Consider the following 17,245-nt stretch of genomic DNA (forward strand, 5'->3'; position numbering starts at 1 on the left):
TTCACTGAGGTAAGTCTTTTATTTCTATTCCATTCTGAAAACTTTTCAAATTGCCCTTGTATTTAATAATATTGGACCAGATATGACAAATTAAGATTAAGCTGAGGTTAAAGATCACAGCAGAATGGGGCTTGTGGGTAAAGGAGGGGATGCATATTTTGCACTGGTGTCAAAATTCAATACCTAATTAGTTTTTTGATTTATTTGTCTTTTTTTGAAGGATAAGGTTTACATTTAATGCTCAAGTGTGAAAGTTATTCAATTACTTGTTTGTTAATGGTTGTGATGCTTTCAAAATCAAATTATCTCCTTTTTTTAAGGAAGCTTCCATTTCCTGTTGCCAGTACCCAGGTCTTGTCAAATTCTATGCAGTTTCCTAGCTTGGACCATACACGTCCAGGAATTGTTGAGAGGTGAAATTAAGTCGTTGTGGTCCTTTGGTGTTCCTTTATTCTGCCCTGTGTTATTCTCCTTGTTTTTCATTGAGTGAGAGTGTTATAATGATACAATGATGTATACGTTGTGCCAATATCCTAACCGGGTTTATTGAGCTAAGGACATGCTTGAAAAGTGGCTTTCATTTGTTTCTCTGTGTATCATCTAGCAGCCTCTCTAGCTTTCGTGCCAAATTTTATGAAGCCGGCAGGAGAAAATTTTTTTTGTTCGACGTCTTATTTGTTGTCAATGCCATAGAGCTCAAAACATTAAACCCATTAAACATCTGTGTACTTTTCTATATTTAAGTTAAAGAAATAGATACTATAAATAAATAAATATAACTAAGCACCAATAACGTATTCTATATAACCCATTCTTTTCGCCATAATGTTATTATTATACGATGAACCTAATATTTTGGGAATGTCAAATGCATAAATTCCCGCTTCCATTAACTTTAAAAACAAAAGCCTAACAAAAACCCTCCTCTTTGCCTAGGCCGTTCGAATTTCGAATGCGCGTTGGTATTCAGGAGAAAACTTGCACTTGCCCGAAGGAACGGTGGCATTGGAAGGAGATATCGTGGGACTGAAAGTTTTTTATGGATTTAGTAGTATGCTCTTTTATATATACATTTCGAAAAATGTGAAATCTCCACGATGAGCAGTCGAGAGGTTGTTTTGACATGGGCCTTGCGTTTATACGAGGCAGTGGAAAACGTTGATGCCGAGTTAGTACTCACAAAGAGATTAATTAGAATAGAATTACTCATTATATTATAAAACCTGTTAAATGATTTATCTTATTAATATACATGTCTTGTACAGTGCAGTGAAAGATCTCGTGAATCGTAAAGGAGCAAATCCAGACATAATTTTGCCGAATTATGGTATATCGGTATTTCATTTGGCAGTGGGGATCGAGCCCATCTCATTCTCTAAGGAAATTACGGCAACGTTTTTACTTTCTGGAGGAAATCCAAACGTTAGGTATGTGGTTGCTTTGGATCTCCACGTGAATACCAATTCTGCTCGTTCTGTCATGCTATCAAATTTTCATTTTTGTCTAAGTGAGTGGCAATTTCAGCAATGTTCAAAGTCAAGGAGTACTCTCAAATTCTTTTGCAAGGATTTATTTCTGATACACCAAATGAGGTAATCCTTCTGAGGTGATTATTCCTGACGCAAATGTGTGATCTTTTGTGCCCCCAATATCAGGGACTAATACTGCAGCCACGCAAACATTTCAGTGAAAGTTTTAAAACCCTAAAAGCTGTTTTTTTTCAATTCCTTCGGAATTTAGGGTTACTCATACTCATGGTTCTCGTAGTTCCATTGTAAAAAACTTAGTAGGCGTATTATAATTTGCATGTTGTATTTCAGATCTAGTGAAGGATTAACGCCAGTTCATGTTGCTGCAATATGGGGTCGCGCAGAAAATCTTAAGTTACTGTTATTAGCTGGTGGAGATCCAAGGACTTTAGATGACGAAGGTTGTTCTCCATTGCATTATGCGAAAGAAAAAGATTATTTGGCATGTATTGAAGTCCTTCAAAAGTTTATGAGAGTTGAGCCACTCTGTAGTCCAGTGTTAGGAGTATTTACCATTCCTGGTAGGTATGCATTTTTGATAAATATAAGGGAAGAAGAAAAGTCAACTGAAATTAATGTCTTGTGTGTGTACCAATTTATTGCAGATAGAGAAATAGAACCAAAGAAGAGAGAAAATGCAATTGACTTAATTATGAGAAAAAGCTTCAATAGACAAAACAGACTTTGGGGAATTCCTGGTTGCAGGCCTTCCATGGTCAGTATGGCACCTTCAATTGGTACCACTGTCAATGTTTTACGTATATACACTAGGGTGAAGGCTAAAATGGAAAGTTTTGAAAGTTGTTGGGTCAACCATGTCATTAAAACAATAGCATGTAGAGATTTTGTTCCGTGGTGGTTCTTATTTAATTTACTTTATTGTGCCAATGTTGATTTTTAAAATGTGGAAATTTCCTTTTGTGTTCCTTAATTATCTTAGATCATCTCATTTTGCTCTGCATTATTGGTGACCTAGAACCCTTGAATGCCTATACCTTTAAATTAAGGCATCCTCTCCCAGGTCCATCTCAGCTACCGTTAAACTTGGTAATATGAATTCCACTTTTTGAAAACCCTCCATGATATTTTAATTATTGGGATATTTAAAAAAATGTTACATTACTGTTCAAATGGATGAGAATTTTATTTAGCCTTTATTAACTGAACATATATTTATTTTGAGGAGAGGTCTTGCGGCTCTTTTGAAACATGGCCTCTCTGGTGATTTGAATCCCTTTCTCATGGTGCGAGTCTCATATATACTCCTTTTGAAGCACAAGTATACTACTTCATCAAAAACAGCAAGGGGTGTCAGTCTCTCCCCCAGATACCATTGCACCCAGTTCATTCAAAAAATGAAATTTGTGGACTTTCTTATAACTAATGTAAAAGTAAATGTCTAACTTTAAACTTAACTGCGAATTAAGATGACTAGATATGCTACATCTGCTATGAATTTGCTGTGAATATAGCTTCAACCAATATCCATCCATCTTAGGGGCTCTAGAACCTGCCGGATGTTGCTTTGAGTTAAAGATGTAGTCATGGGAGCAGTGTGCTAGGCCTAGTTGTACACTTTCACTAGAAATCTACATAGGTACAAGGTCTGTAAATAAGTAATGACTGATTTTTCTTAATTTTTCCATTCCAATAGAATTACAATTTTATATTTTTACCCTCAAAATTACTTCCTTCTGAAGCCACTTAATGCTAGAGATGGTTTTTCCCCTCCTCATAGCAGTGCTGAAACTCTGATACTGGAATAGCTTTCAGCTGGTCTGATACATCCGTTTGAATGTTTTCAACTGTCCCAAAATGAGTTCCCTTGAGGTGATTTTTCAACTTCGGGAAGAGAAAAAATCACAAGGACTCAAGTCAGGCAAATAATAAGGCTGAGGAGCCACAGGGATTTTTTTAATGGCCAAAAACTACTGGTCCTTTTGGTCTGGCGAAAGGTTTTTTGGAACCATTTTTGCAGAGATTTTTCTCATCCCCAATTCATTGGTCAAAATCTGATGAACGGTGGTGTTAGTCAAATTCAAATCTTCCCCAATCATTCTGACTGTCAACCGAAGATCTGAACGCACAAGATCCAGGATTCTATCGACATTTTCATCGGTTCTTGAAGATGAAGGCCTTCCACTTCGTAGTTCATCTTCAAACTCTCTTCCTTCTGAAAATGCCTTAAACCACCAAAAAACCTGGGCTCTTGACAAAACAGTATCTCTGTAGGCCTGCTGAAGTTAAGCAAGAGTTTCTGTTGCGCTGTGCCCAAGTCTAAAGCAAAACCTGCTAGTGCATTGAAATTGATGTCACTTATTTTTAGGACTCAATAGAATAAACTGTTTCACAACAAATATTGTTACGGACAACCAAATGACTCAAGCAAGTTCAAACCTCAGATCACATGTACCCCTGGCACCCATCCATGCCCAGTGTCACCAGATCGAACGCTACGTTGCCCATCTCATTACTTAATTTACAGACCTCTTATATCCTGGATACCTTTTAACTAAGGGCGAGTTAAGATGAACTTGAAATATCAATACTATGAATGGGAGGCCCTTTTCATGCTTTGAATATTATGGAGTGCAATTGGCACTCCGAAACAGTTACCTTTGGTAGAATACAACCAAGAAATATTAGAGTGATTTCTAGAAGCTCTCTATACTCGTCTTGCAGTTGAACCACCTAGAAAATTTGCTGCAATAAGGATTGAAATCTTTTGTAACTATAAAATTGTGCCAATTCTCTCAGATGTATGCCAATTAGAAATAAACTCATGGCTTCATTAGACAACTCTATGGCTCCTCATATGGACTTAAGTGAGAGTCAAGTTATGTAATGCAAAGTCCCTGTGATGCCATTTTCCCAAATTTTTGAAATCTTTGAAATATTCGGGCTTTAAGGATTTTTAGGGTCTCTTTTTAAGCTTCTAAGGCTACATTCAACACATCTCATGTATATGCCTGTGGAAAGCCACGTAGAGACTATTTTTCTGTTCCTTATCCTTTCTCCTAGAAGTTACTCTATGAGAACACATGCTCCATTCCATCTGTTAAGAAAAAGCAACAGTGTAAAATTTCAAATCTTTCAAAGAGAATGCTCATGCTCACATCTCATAAGAGGAGGATATTATACATAATAGTGTAAGCCTGTGCAACTCCAGTATGTATTGCTTGTTTGAGCACACCCAGGTCTTCTATCCCTTCCAACTCCAGGACCTCTATTTATTAACTCTGGCCTGAGTGGCAGCATTGCCAATGGTCTCATCCCAGTGGACAATTAATTGAAATTACACCTTGGGAGTGAAACTTTCCTAAATGGTCTTGGCATGCCAGCTTGCATATGGTCAGGCTTCTGAGTTGTCCATATTTCAGCAGTAATCAAGACTGCAAGTCTAGTAAAGGTGTTCGCCCTGCCCAATTAGTTGCCCTCTGATGATGACATTTTGGGCAAGATCTCTATGCATGATCCTTGAATTCTTTGACACTTTGCTTGCTTTCCACAGTATCTTCACTATGTAATTTCATTGTTTCCTAGCAAACACTCAAGCCTCCTGACTTTGCAGAACCCCTCCTGTAATGTCTTGCTTTTGGTTTCTTTGCTATGGCCTCTTCTTAAGCAGATATGTAGACAATCCTGGTAAACTGCTCGTTTGAACTAGTCTTTAAGTTAGGAGAAATATTTATCCTCCTAATTATTGATCATTTTCAGTGTAAACTGTACTGCAATGCAAGTCAGGCTTCAAAATTTTATATGGACTCTGCCTCCTTTTTTTCTGGGACACTCCTATGGTGTCACTCATTCATTATCATTCATTTTTCTTTGTTGGCATTCTGACAGACTGACTGAATGCAAGATATTACGTAGCCTCTACAACATTCATACTTATGCTGCTATCTGTTGGCAACATATGTATGAAATATAATTTAATCATGGTTTAAGGTAAACTGAGGTTTGGGACTTATTTATAGACTTACCCTTGTACATAATGCTCTTGGAAAAGACCAAGTCCTTCTAGATTGTTGATGTTATCTCCAACCGTATAAAACTTCTTTCGAGCGCTCAGAGCCATAATGATGTGGCAGTTTGAAGTTAGGAAAAATCAATACCAATAAAAAATGAAAAAAATGCTGTTCACAGCCATAACTCCTACTCCTTTGTGTGATGGCATAGTACATGTGACCATCACACTGTACAAACCCACTACTAAGTGACACAAAACTTCAGTCAAAATGAGTGACCACTGATTGATTTCCACTTGATCTGAAATTTTGCATGGAAGGTTAACTCATTGATTGGCATTGTTCAATGCTGGGTTCTGTAAAACTTTCAACATTTTTTGTTTTCAGCTAGACCCTAATGGGTCTCGTATGACACTCACTCATGTTATTGACTTCTCTTGATCTTTTTCAATTTGATATTTCAGAATGCATGTGAAAATGAGCAAAGAAAATATGATGAATATTGCCGTGAACAGGAGACAAAGGAACGAGTGATGCAAAACATCATCATTGAAGATAATAATTTGATATCTGAAGATGGTAGGAGTGAAGATTCTGTCCAAATCATTGAGGAAATGGTCAATTCACCTTTGGGAGGCAGTGGAAATAAAAGATCATTCGGAGTAAATGATGAAACATACTCAATTCACAGCAGTCCTGAAGTTAGGTGTTCAAATTCTCATTACAGCCTTGATGATTGCATGAACCAAAATTTCTCAAGAAATGATTTAAGTGCTGCAGGTAAAAATGGTAAGACAGTGAAAAATACAACTCGGACTATTTTAGTTCATGATAGTCCGAACAACTATTGGTCAAATTCCTACTTAACTAACGATGCATCCATTGAGATGGGTTGGTCTCCGGTTGGTGATAATAATGGATATAGCTGTGAACCTAGAACGTTCACCTCTAATCTTTCATATGCCAAATTTATGCTTTCTGCGGATTCCTCTGGAAGCTCCACACCACTTCAAAAAAAAATTAGTGAAGTCCCTAGAGGTCATTTTGGGAAGATCTGTGTTATGCCAAGGATGGTAACTTGTGATACGAGTAGTGAGGGTTCAAGTATTTTATCAATTTCATGCCCTGAACTTCATCAAAGATGTTTAGAGGAGGAGAATAAAAATGTTACCACGAGGAGAAGGCTGCCTCGTGTGAGTCATATTGCCTCAAAGGTTTTCACCAATTCAAGGTCTGAAAGTGAAGAATATTTTACTGTTCCAGAAGAAGTTTATGAAATCACAGATGAAGAGGAAGGATTCATATTGGAAGAAAGGAGACTAGAAACGCCCATTTTGTCAGGAAGGGTGATTTTTGGGAGGACTGATGAAGAGCTTCCCCGTGAAGGACAGAGTATGTATCAGTAAATATCCTAGTACCTTCATGGAAAGAATGAATTTTATGCTTTCTATAAATTATTCTTGTGTACAACTGGTTTCAGCTGTTAGACCATCAATGCAAGTGTAGTGTTCCAAATTGCCAACTGGGCTGCCGCAGGGAGGAGGTTAGTAAGGTGGTTGAATTTGGAGTGGACGTTTTAGGATAGGGAAGCAGTGTGAATGGGTGGAAAAAGGTTAAGGAAGTTGGTATTGTTGATGGAAAGAGATCGAGAGAGAGATCGTTGAGATCATTAGCATGGAGACAAACATATTGTTATATCCAGGCATGTCTTGGAATTAAAATGCGGTACCTGTAGTTCAAAGGTATAATGATGGCTCTTCTCCATCAGATTCTTCCTGAAGCCTGATGATTTATTACATCTTTAGTCTTGTTTTTTTGGTTCTGGTGGAATTATTTTAAAATGTTTTTATGGTTTTAGAAGCCTTGGCAGCCGTCACATTTAATCTTATAAATGCCAATCTACATTTCAAATAAAAATCAGTGATATCTCTTGAATCAATTAGCAAACAATCTCTCCTCCTCCTTCTTTCTCTGGTTTAAAGCCTGGTTGCAACTGTCACCAACTTCTTAATTTAGGAAACCTCTAAAATACTCCCAAGTTACTACCTTCCCTCTAACCCTGCTTGCTCTTACAATGGCATTAACTGTTTAAACGAGCACCACCTCTCCATTTTCTATATCTGATAATAACTTGGCTCCAAACCACAATTATTAACCTAACGGTTGTTTTGATGGCAAGGGTAGAGCTCACCTAGTACTAAGGCTGATGGTCTGTGACATTCGTACATCTGAGTAAGGGGGGGTCAGCTCCTTTATTGTACCACCTGTGGTTTTCCATGGAGATCTGGTACTTGGAAAATCACTCTTTGGTAAAGCTGAGGTTGTTCAGTAGCATGTAACTGGAGGACTTGGGTATTGAACCCAGCCCCCCAGTCTGCAGCCCAGTATCATCTACTGAACTTCCATGTACCCGTGATGTATTAATAAGAAAGAATCACAAGAAAATGAAGATATTGCCATTCTCAAGAAATGGGAAGGTTTAGATAAACATTTTAGTTGATGTAGGTTAGAACAGTAGAACGTCTATTGAGGATTTGTTTTGTAGAAGGGTGGGAAGGAAATTACAGGCAAGAAAAGAAGAATTGTGTTCGGTCAGGAAGTGTTTAAAAAGAGGTAAGGTTTGATGACAGGCACCTTATGTAAAGACTTCAAGAAAAGATGAATCAAAAATGTAATATGGAGCAGAGTTTTTTATGGCTGGGAAATATGGTCATTGAGATAAGTGGATACGTATAGATTGGAGGCTTTGGACATGTGGGTTGGAGGAGAGTAGAGGAAATAAAATGGTTGGGAATTGAAACCAATGTTGATGCTCTTGGTAGGGAAAGAGAGATTGCCGCCGGGATAAATTTGAAGGTTGGACTAGTAGGCGCAGGAGATACTGGGAAGCAATGAGATGCTGTAAGCAGCAATAAAGATGGGAATACTGGGAAAGTAAGGATGACGGAGGAAAAGAATAGGCCTTTTGGATGGAATTAATGGAGGTAGAAAGTATGCAGGGCTAAAGAGTGATAATAGAATGTTATATGTAGTATGGGATTTAAGGATTTTTTGTCACGTTAGTTAGGGCTAATGGGTATTAAATTGAGTAGTGTCCGGGCATTTCAAAAACCTAATCTAAGCTGGTACAGTATTGTTAATGTGGTAACCGAGTAGCTGAAACCAGTTTTAAGATGGAATAAATTGTGGCAAGCATAAAGCTCACTCTTTAGTTATTAATGCATTCCTCAAAGTAAAAAAATTCTAATACCTTGAAGTTAATAAGGTAAGATAAGGTAAATAAGGGAAGATATGTATTTCAAATGAAGCCATGGGATTTTATTTTTTGACTTACAGTTTTGAGAATTTTAAGTTAAATAATATAGAATAAAGAATTTTAAATAAGCACTTGACATCCATCTCATTGTTAAATGTTGATTTCACTATGAAGTAGTGTGATAACTTTAATGTGTCTAAAGTAATTTTTACTTATGAATTTTTCACATCAAAATTACCTGTTAGTTTCTTGTAAGCTAACTAATGAAACGATTTGGAGGATGTGGAGCTATTGGCTGTTAAAGAAATAATCTCAAGGAAGAAGATCCTAAGGCCAATAAAAATAATTACGAAGAACTCCTATACCGGTATTTCGGTCACCAGGTGACCATCAACGGGGAGAAAATCAAATAGGGAACTTGAACTTGGAGGAAGAATGTGCCCCAGGCACTGTCCAAAGTCAAAGTCACTTGACTTTGGACAGTGCCTGGGGCACATTCTTCCTCCAAGTTCAAGTTCCCTATTTGATTTTCTCCCCGTTGATGGTCACCTGGTGACCGAAATACCGGTATAGGAGTTCTTCGTAATTATTTTTATTGGCCTTAGGATCTTCTTCCTTGAGATTATTTAATGAAACGATTGATTGAAAAAAGACTGGATGAGTTATCATTTTTTGTAGACTTATTCTTATTCAAATCATCTGTATTCTTGCCGCAGACTAATACTTGAGTAAAGGACTAAGTTAAGGCTTCAGGGAGCAGGTGTAATCATAGTGATGGAAATATCTCTTAGACTTAAATGCAAATGGCAAAATTTGGCCGCCAAAGTCTGCTATGGAGCATTTGGAGAAATTCGTCCTTGTGGAAAAATTGAGATCCTAGTGAATGCATAGCAAATGTAAACTTTTTGTTAACTTTTTACTTTCATTTTAATGATACAAAATACCTTGTGATTAATTAAGTTGTGTTCCTGTAAATAACTGGTAAGGCATGGATTTGTAAACAGAATTTGTGGTGAGCCTTAATTTTTTTGTTTAACATATGATACACAATTTTTAACGTACTCTATTGTCTTTGTGCCAGTGTGCAGAGCAAGCAGTGCAGGTTCCCTGACTAGCGGCTGCACTGAAGATATTAGAAGAGAGCTGTACAAGGTTGTGTCTTGTGGTTGTCGCTGCCCAATGGGACCCATCACTTCCACAACCAAGAGGGTATATCTTAAAATGATAAAAAAATTCAAAGAGGCAAATCCACATTTGATGGATCCTGAGCCTCCTTTGGAACCATTATGCTCCGAAACAAGTAAGAGTTAAGAATGGTAGTTAACAAGTTTTCATTACCCTTGTCCCACCAGTCCGAGAGAAGTTCACAAAGACAGATTTAAAATCACGTATATTCTTTACCTCTCTCATTAGTGGAAGGTTATTAATACCTTTAACATCACTTTAAACCTAGCACACATTGAGATTCATAAAATTTAAGACCTAATTAATGTTTCTATTAAGAGTCAATTTCTTACTGTCTAGCTTTAGCCATAAATTCCAATTTTTTGTATGCATAAAATGAAAGAATTGTATCTCTACTTGCTAATTACAATTTCAATATTCAATTGAGAGAACCTTAATTGATGATAAACTTTCTTAAGGCAACTCCTATCTTCAGCAGACATTACTGCTGACCATGCAACTGAACTGTATTACTTTCAGTCATTGCCTCCATCATTGTGTTAGTTAGGCTTCATCAACCTTTTTCCATAATCGAAACAACTGTCCCAACAATTTATTATTTTTTTCTTAGAATTTAGCCGTGAGTTGGAGGAAACCTTGATTAAGCCCTCAAAACTAAGCCATGGAAAATACTTTGAGCTTGAGCAGAAAATGATGATGCAGTTTGATGGAAGTGGAAAATTCAATCAATGGAGGGAAGGTAACCAGAAGAGCTCTTTCAATTATTTGCTGCTGGATCCTCGCATGACTCTTAATCTTCCTCTGAGATGGGCCAATGATGGCTATTCTGACAAAAGTTTCTACAGCGATGGAAGTTCTCAGTATTGGCGAGAGTTTTTGAGTTCCATCTTTTATGTTGGTAAAGGGAAACGCTCTCGGCCATACTCACATCTTTATGAAGCAGTTGCCTTTTGGAGGAGCAATGTCAGTGATGTGTCTAAGGTTAGTTCCCAGTAGAGTATGAAATTACATACTCTAAAGAAATTTAGGAATGTAATGTGTAATTAATAGGTTCCACTAAATAGATACAATTGTTTAGGGTACATTTTTCCCAGATTACATATGGGTGCTAATCCTAAACAATTATGAATACTTAGGAAAACATGCTGATATATTTAGAGTTAAGAAATGTATATTTTTCCCTTTTGTTTGTAGTGATTAGGCCAAAATAGTCAACCTTGGGTGTCATTTTGTTGCTTTATATTCCTTTATGCATAATGCATGGGATTCTGCTATGCATGTTCCTGTGAGGCATCAAACTGTATCATGGCAAACACTAAATTGGTTCCCTGTTAAACACTTTGGGACATGGAAACATGTTTATATTGCTAACTGAAACTGAAAATGTATGAGTCTCCATTAGTATGGTGCAATATGTACCACAGTAGTGCAGTTTTTAGATTGATTATGAAATAACCCTACTAAACTTTTCTATATTAGAAAGCACTAATGTAGAAATTTTATCTGTACCTAATATTTTTGGTGGTTAAATAAAATTGAAGCTGTGATACAAAAATATTTTGTACAGTTGGACGACCTTGATAGGCCATTTACTATATGCATCTTTTAGTGTGTTAAATTAATTAAGGAAAAAAACTCTATATGAAACTCTATGGAAAATTGTCATGTGGAGTAGGGACTTAAGCTGTTCTGTGTAACAGTGTTTGAATTGATGCTAATCCATGGTTTTAACAGTTTGCAGTCTGAATGAATTACATTGTTTGGTGTATGGGATGATTGAACCTAAAAGTTACTCTGTATTGTTTCTAAAGAATGAGTGCAGAAATTTGTGTGTGCTCTCAAGTTTTATAATGAAACACCATTTTATTAATCATTTCAGGGGTAAATTTGTAGAATTTTCCTTGATGAATAATGTTAAAATAAAATTTAGTGAATCCACATGAAATCTCATTTTTCTTGTGGATTTTCAGTTTTATTTTGACATTATTCAGCATGAAACACCATAACCGCTGGTTTTAAAATGGAATCAATTCCTATATTGTTCTACATATTTCTTTTTCAAGTTTGTCTCTTAAATTTTAAAATTATAAAATGTAGAGGATAAGCAGTAAAACATAAATGAAGAATGTTTTTAGAGTCACATGCTACATCTCTTAACTTTATTTGCTTGCTTTAATGTAAGGATGATGGAATTGGGATTGGCTGTATCCACCAATGATATGGTTAAATTCAGTGCTGTCAAAAATATTTGGGAAGACCCTCATGATTTGAAGCAACACTGGAGAATCCATTTAGTAACATTCTTTGAAGAGTAACATATGGCCTCTTGCTCCTTAAACGATTTAAATGCACCTGTCTCTTCTTTTGATTGGTTTAGGTTTAAGAGTAACAAGGATGCATCTATTTGGTGTGGACATTGTGCGCCTAATTATCATTTGATGGTAGTTGTAGAAATGTATTTACAAAGTGACTCAATTTGAGAGTGGAGATAATGATAAAATTGTGGAAATTGTGGAAAAAAATCCCTTTTCATTATATGACAGGTCTGCAAAATTAATAAATGTAATGCAGCATCTTGAGGGTAATAACAAGTAGCAAAGTGTGCTAACATTTGAGTTTGAAGAAAAGAATTTGAAGGAATATTCAAAGCAATTGTAAATGAATGAACATCTTAAGAAGCCCTTTGGACTAAGTCCCCTGGGTCTTCAAGATCCAGCTCCTGGTCTGTCATCTCTCTTGAACATCTTGGATTAAAAAAAGAATTCTTGGTATGTAAAATCTTCATATTTTTACCTATAACATGTTTAGGCAAAATCAGCGTCGAGGTTTATTATTCAAATCCTAATTACCCAAATTATTAGTCAAAACGTGTAATATGGTGGAAATTAATACCTGAAATAATTATATGTATTTTATCAAATGAAACAGTGGCAGATACAACCTTATGAAATTTCACCATTAATAAACCAATTAGGAATATGCAGTAAAAACTCATTATTGCTAAACTTACTTAAATGAAATAAATTTTGTTGCTCTAATTGTTGGTTCTGGTAAAAAGGTCATTCTAAATACATTGCATGCCCTTGATAATACAAAATAATGAAAAGACAAAAATCTTATCCATGGCCCTTAGTAAAAATATTTTTTAATGCAAGTAAAAAAAGTAGGTGTTGGAATTCAAGGCTGACACTTCTCAGGCACTTTTGTGGGCACTTAAAAAACACTTTAAGAACTCCAGCTAGAGCTCTTGCCTCTCACTTATTAAAATTAAGGAAGTGTTCAAGGATTATTTTTTAAGCTCAGTATATTTGGTCATAAAAATAAATATATTCATAGGAAAAAGATTTTGTTGGTTAAGTAGTTTTTGAAGAATAATTAATATTGATGGCAAATGACCTCTATTGTTTCTTCCCTGCAATTTCATGCATCATGTGGGAATAGTGGCTGAATAAACCAATCACCAGTGATTTATTTATTTATTGATCCATAAGGTCACATATACATGACATAGATCTCATCAGAATACAAGTATGAACTTGAAGTATGTATATCATTGTGTTTATCCAGCCATGTTACAAGAATTCATCAATAGAATACAGTTTCAAATTGTGCATTTATTTTTGTACAGTTGCTCTATTCATCTTTTTGTTTTACAGAGTTTATCCTACAGTGTTCTAAGATTTAATAAATAGAATACAACTGATTCCAACGAGAAAAGTTTCAGTTGCACATTTTGACCCAACAGTGGTAAGGACCTTTCCTGTTTTGTTCATGTCACCTGGAGTGAACATGGATGTTGTTTTTTTCCTTTTATCATACCCATATACATTGAAATTCCTTTCTAGACTGATCTCATGTTTGTGCATGATTCCATACTCAGAGCTTCCCTTAACTTCTCTCATAGTTATGAATATTGTTATTCTGACTCAAAAGCAATTGAAATCATATGCTCATTTGTTAATTACAGGAACTGATGATGGGGGTGACAATATTATTATTTCAAGTTTTTTAACATGTGTAATGTTGTGACAAAATTCATTGATAAGAAATGCTCATTTTTTCAGACAGGTTTATTCTGTAATAATGAGTTTTTACTGGAATAATATAGTATTTATCTAATTATTTTCCTTGATTGCCTGTTTGTAATTGGATACTTATTTGGCAACTAAATATGTCATATATACATTAATGACAATTAATTCATTAATTACCCATTTTTACTGGAGAGGCATAGTGATTCACAAATCTAAAGAAAAAGTGGTTGATGTCAAGACTCCAATTTACTATGTCAATTTTGTATTATTTGTTGAAGAGTGCTTCATATAAACTCAATGTAAAAATGTCTCTTTTTATGGCAAGGTGTTTGAATGGGATTTTTCCCTCCAGATTTTAGAGTCACCAAGTAGAACTTTTCTTTTGACTAAATGCCTTTTGAATTTTTTTATAATTTGAGTCAAATCATTAATTATTCGTCTCATTCTTTGTATGAAATTCAGGATCTCTCCTTTTCATCATGTTTCTAATAACATAGGCTATAAATGAAATTGATCTGTCACAAAAGGTATTTGACTTTTGTACCATGTAATTTGGGAATGTTAAGACTGAAACGGAGAGCAGTATGGTATCTCCCAAAGTGTTGATCACATATTTTCTTGGATATAAAGCTAAACAGGGGAAGAAGATAATTGGATCACTGCATTTCACTGAAACTTAGTGGTCCTTGAAATCCCTGATCACAGAAACCCTTCCCTTAGGGCATGGAAAACAGTTCGTGAAAATTGGTTTTTAAATATTGTAGAAATCTCTCAGTTGATCCATGCATAATTTTAATGAAGTATTTCTGGGATGCTTTTGGCAGACTAAATAATTGACAAATGATGTTCTCATTAGATGGAGTTCATAAATACAAAACATTATAAATGCTGTAAGAGTAGAACAACATATATGCCCAATGCTGATCAGAATGACCAACCAGCCTTATTAATGTTTAGAGAATGATGAAAAATAAAAAGGCTCTTCTGGAAGCCAATGAAAATATTTATTCTTTTATTTATGATAAAATGAAAAATTATTTGGTTCCTATATGTAATATTGTTGAATAGTTATTTCCTTTTCATTTATGTAGCACTGAAAAAAGTCATCAAAATACTCATGCCACTAGATCATCCACACATTTAGTATATTTCCTATCGGATATTGTTTAAAAAGTTTAGTGTGTGAAGTAATGCTTCTAAGGGATAGCTAATTATATATAATTAATTTTCTTCAGTGTACACTAATTGTAGGGTAGATATTCCTGAATAATCACTTTGTTGGTGCATCTATCTTTAGCTTTGTGTTGATTTATATTGCCTAAGCACTCATCTTTCCTTTTCTTCCTTTAGCCCTTCACTTTGAACTGACATCCCCTGCCTGGTCATACATATCACCTCCTGTGTGCTAGTATTTTAAAGCATGATTATTGACTGTGGTGTATTGTGACCATTATTATCTGAAATCAGAATTGTAGCTTGTGGGAAAGATGATTAATCATGAATAATTGAGAATAAGTGAAACTGTTGTCAGCCACGGATACATATTTAGACATTATTCAGCACTGAATAATTGTCTATAATTTCTTTTATTGATTAGAAATAACTGAACTGGCATGTTTTGTTGATGATCCTTGATTAGTGGGGGTTATTGGTGTGGGGTTGTTTTTTTACATTTTGTGCAACTTGAACATTTTTCAGATGAAGAAAAAGGTGAAGCAAATAATTGATATATGGAAAGAAAACTTGGGTGTTGTCTGTGTACATCTGTTCCAGAATGTTATACCTGCTGAAGCACTAACTAGAGAAGCTGCGATGATTGATGCTCTAGGTATTTTTGAGTGAATATTTTTTTAAAATATTTTCTTTTTGAATGGCCCATATCACTAATGTGAGGCTACATTGACAGAAGAAACCTTATTGATTAAGACACTAGCATGTTTCTAATCATTAAATGAATGATCATATTGGGTCTTATATCCATAAGTATTCTAAATTAAGGAAAGGAGAAGACTGGATGCCGAGCTATTTATTTTCCATTTATTTCCAAAGTTAAAATTAATTTAAAAATATTTCAGGTTTAAAAAATGTGACAAATGAGCAAAGGGGAAAGTATTATGGTTTGATCTCCACATTGCGGTTTTCAGAGAAGAGATATTTTGGAACTTTTCTTCTTCACCGAGCTTTGATCCTTTTTTTGGCTGAAGGCGAACGGCAGATTAAGCCAACTGACATTGATTAATCTATCAAGTTTGAATTTTGTATCACTAGTTTTGACAAACTAACTTTTGTAACTACTTTTATAGCACCAACTCAATAAATTATATTATTTAAAAATTATGAGTGATTATTTACCATCACTTCACTGATTGGGAAGCTGGATCATTGTTTTATTTAAGAATTTATTGTTGTTATTAGGCAATTTTCTTGGTGGCAACGGTCAAGTCTGGTCAATTGTCACTCTTACAATGGACATACATACATGCACAAGAAGAACAGATAGGAGACAGAAAGCTCTTATATACTATGACACTTGAAGATTACCAACTGCACCTTTACCATCACCCATGAGCTAGATTCACACCATACGAGTACATATTACGCACCATCCATCGCTACACTCAGTCCGTAACCATGCACTTTTCAATTTCATATACCATTCAAAATCATACACCGTTAACATATCTCTCACTTTAGCAATACAACTTCTAATGCCATCCACATCACATACAAACAATGTTTTAATAAGTACAATAGTATAATAATGACTGATCAATGAAGTTTATCACCCAGTGACTGCTTTACACTTTTTCTTAAAACTCCTAAAATTGAATGGAAAGGGCTCAAGCAAACCTACAGGCAGCTGGTTCCAATCAACAATAGTTCTCTTTAAAAAAGAATGTTTTTTCTTATTTGCTTTTTTTGTGCTTGTTTTTTTTTTTAACTGTGGCCATTTTTTCTCTTTAAGTTTGGTTTTTCTATCTCTTTCCATAAATCTTCCCATGCTTCCTCATTTTTAACAATTCTATGGATCGCACCTAACCTACTCCTTTTTATTCTATTTTTCAAACTCTCCCATTTCAATATATCCAACATTTCCGTGACTTTATCTATTCTTTTGTACCTGCCAAGTACATATCTTGCTACCTTTCTTTGGACTTTTTCTATCTTTTTTATATGTCCCACCTCAAATAGATCCCATACTATGGACAAGTATTTTAGGATAGGGCTAACCAGTACCTTATATGCTTTTTCTTTTGTGGCTATGCTAATTCC

The 17,245-nt window shown here is 35.3% G+C and overlaps 1 protein-coding gene across 2 annotated transcripts; it reads left to right on the top strand.

The window, feature by feature from the left end:
- Positions 1-946: 946 nt before the first annotated feature.
- LOC139692836 (ankyrin repeat and LEM domain-containing protein 1) lies at positions 947-16,276 on the top strand. Of its 2 annotated transcripts, XM_071591136.1 has the most exons (9): positions 947-1,168; positions 1,266-1,427; positions 1,821-2,050; positions 2,135-2,244; positions 5,962-6,889; positions 9,835-10,053; positions 10,549-10,919; positions 15,671-15,800; positions 16,048-16,276. In XM_071591136.1, the coding sequence occupies exons 1-9, from the start codon at positions 1,098-1,100 to the stop codon at positions 16,209-16,211; spliced, it is 2,385 nt and encodes a 794-aa protein (XP_071447237.1). In that variant the 5' UTR covers positions 947-1,097; the 3' UTR covers positions 16,212-16,276. The 2 variants fall into 2 exon arrangements, with proteins under 2 accessions (XP_071447237.1, XP_071447239.1); XM_071591138.1 differs by lacking the exons at positions 15,671-15,800; positions 16,048-16,276 and adding an exon at positions 13,595-13,679.
- The last annotated feature ends 969 nt before the right edge of the window (positions 16,277-17,245 follow it).

The sequence above is a fragment of the Hetaerina americana genome, unplaced genomic scaffold, assembly GCF_022747635.1.
Source record: "Hetaerina americana unplaced genomic scaffold, ioHetAmer1.1.p SCAF_42, whole genome shotgun sequence".
NCBI classification, from domain to species: Eukaryota; Metazoa; Arthropoda; class Insecta; order Odonata; family Calopterygidae; genus Hetaerina; species Hetaerina americana.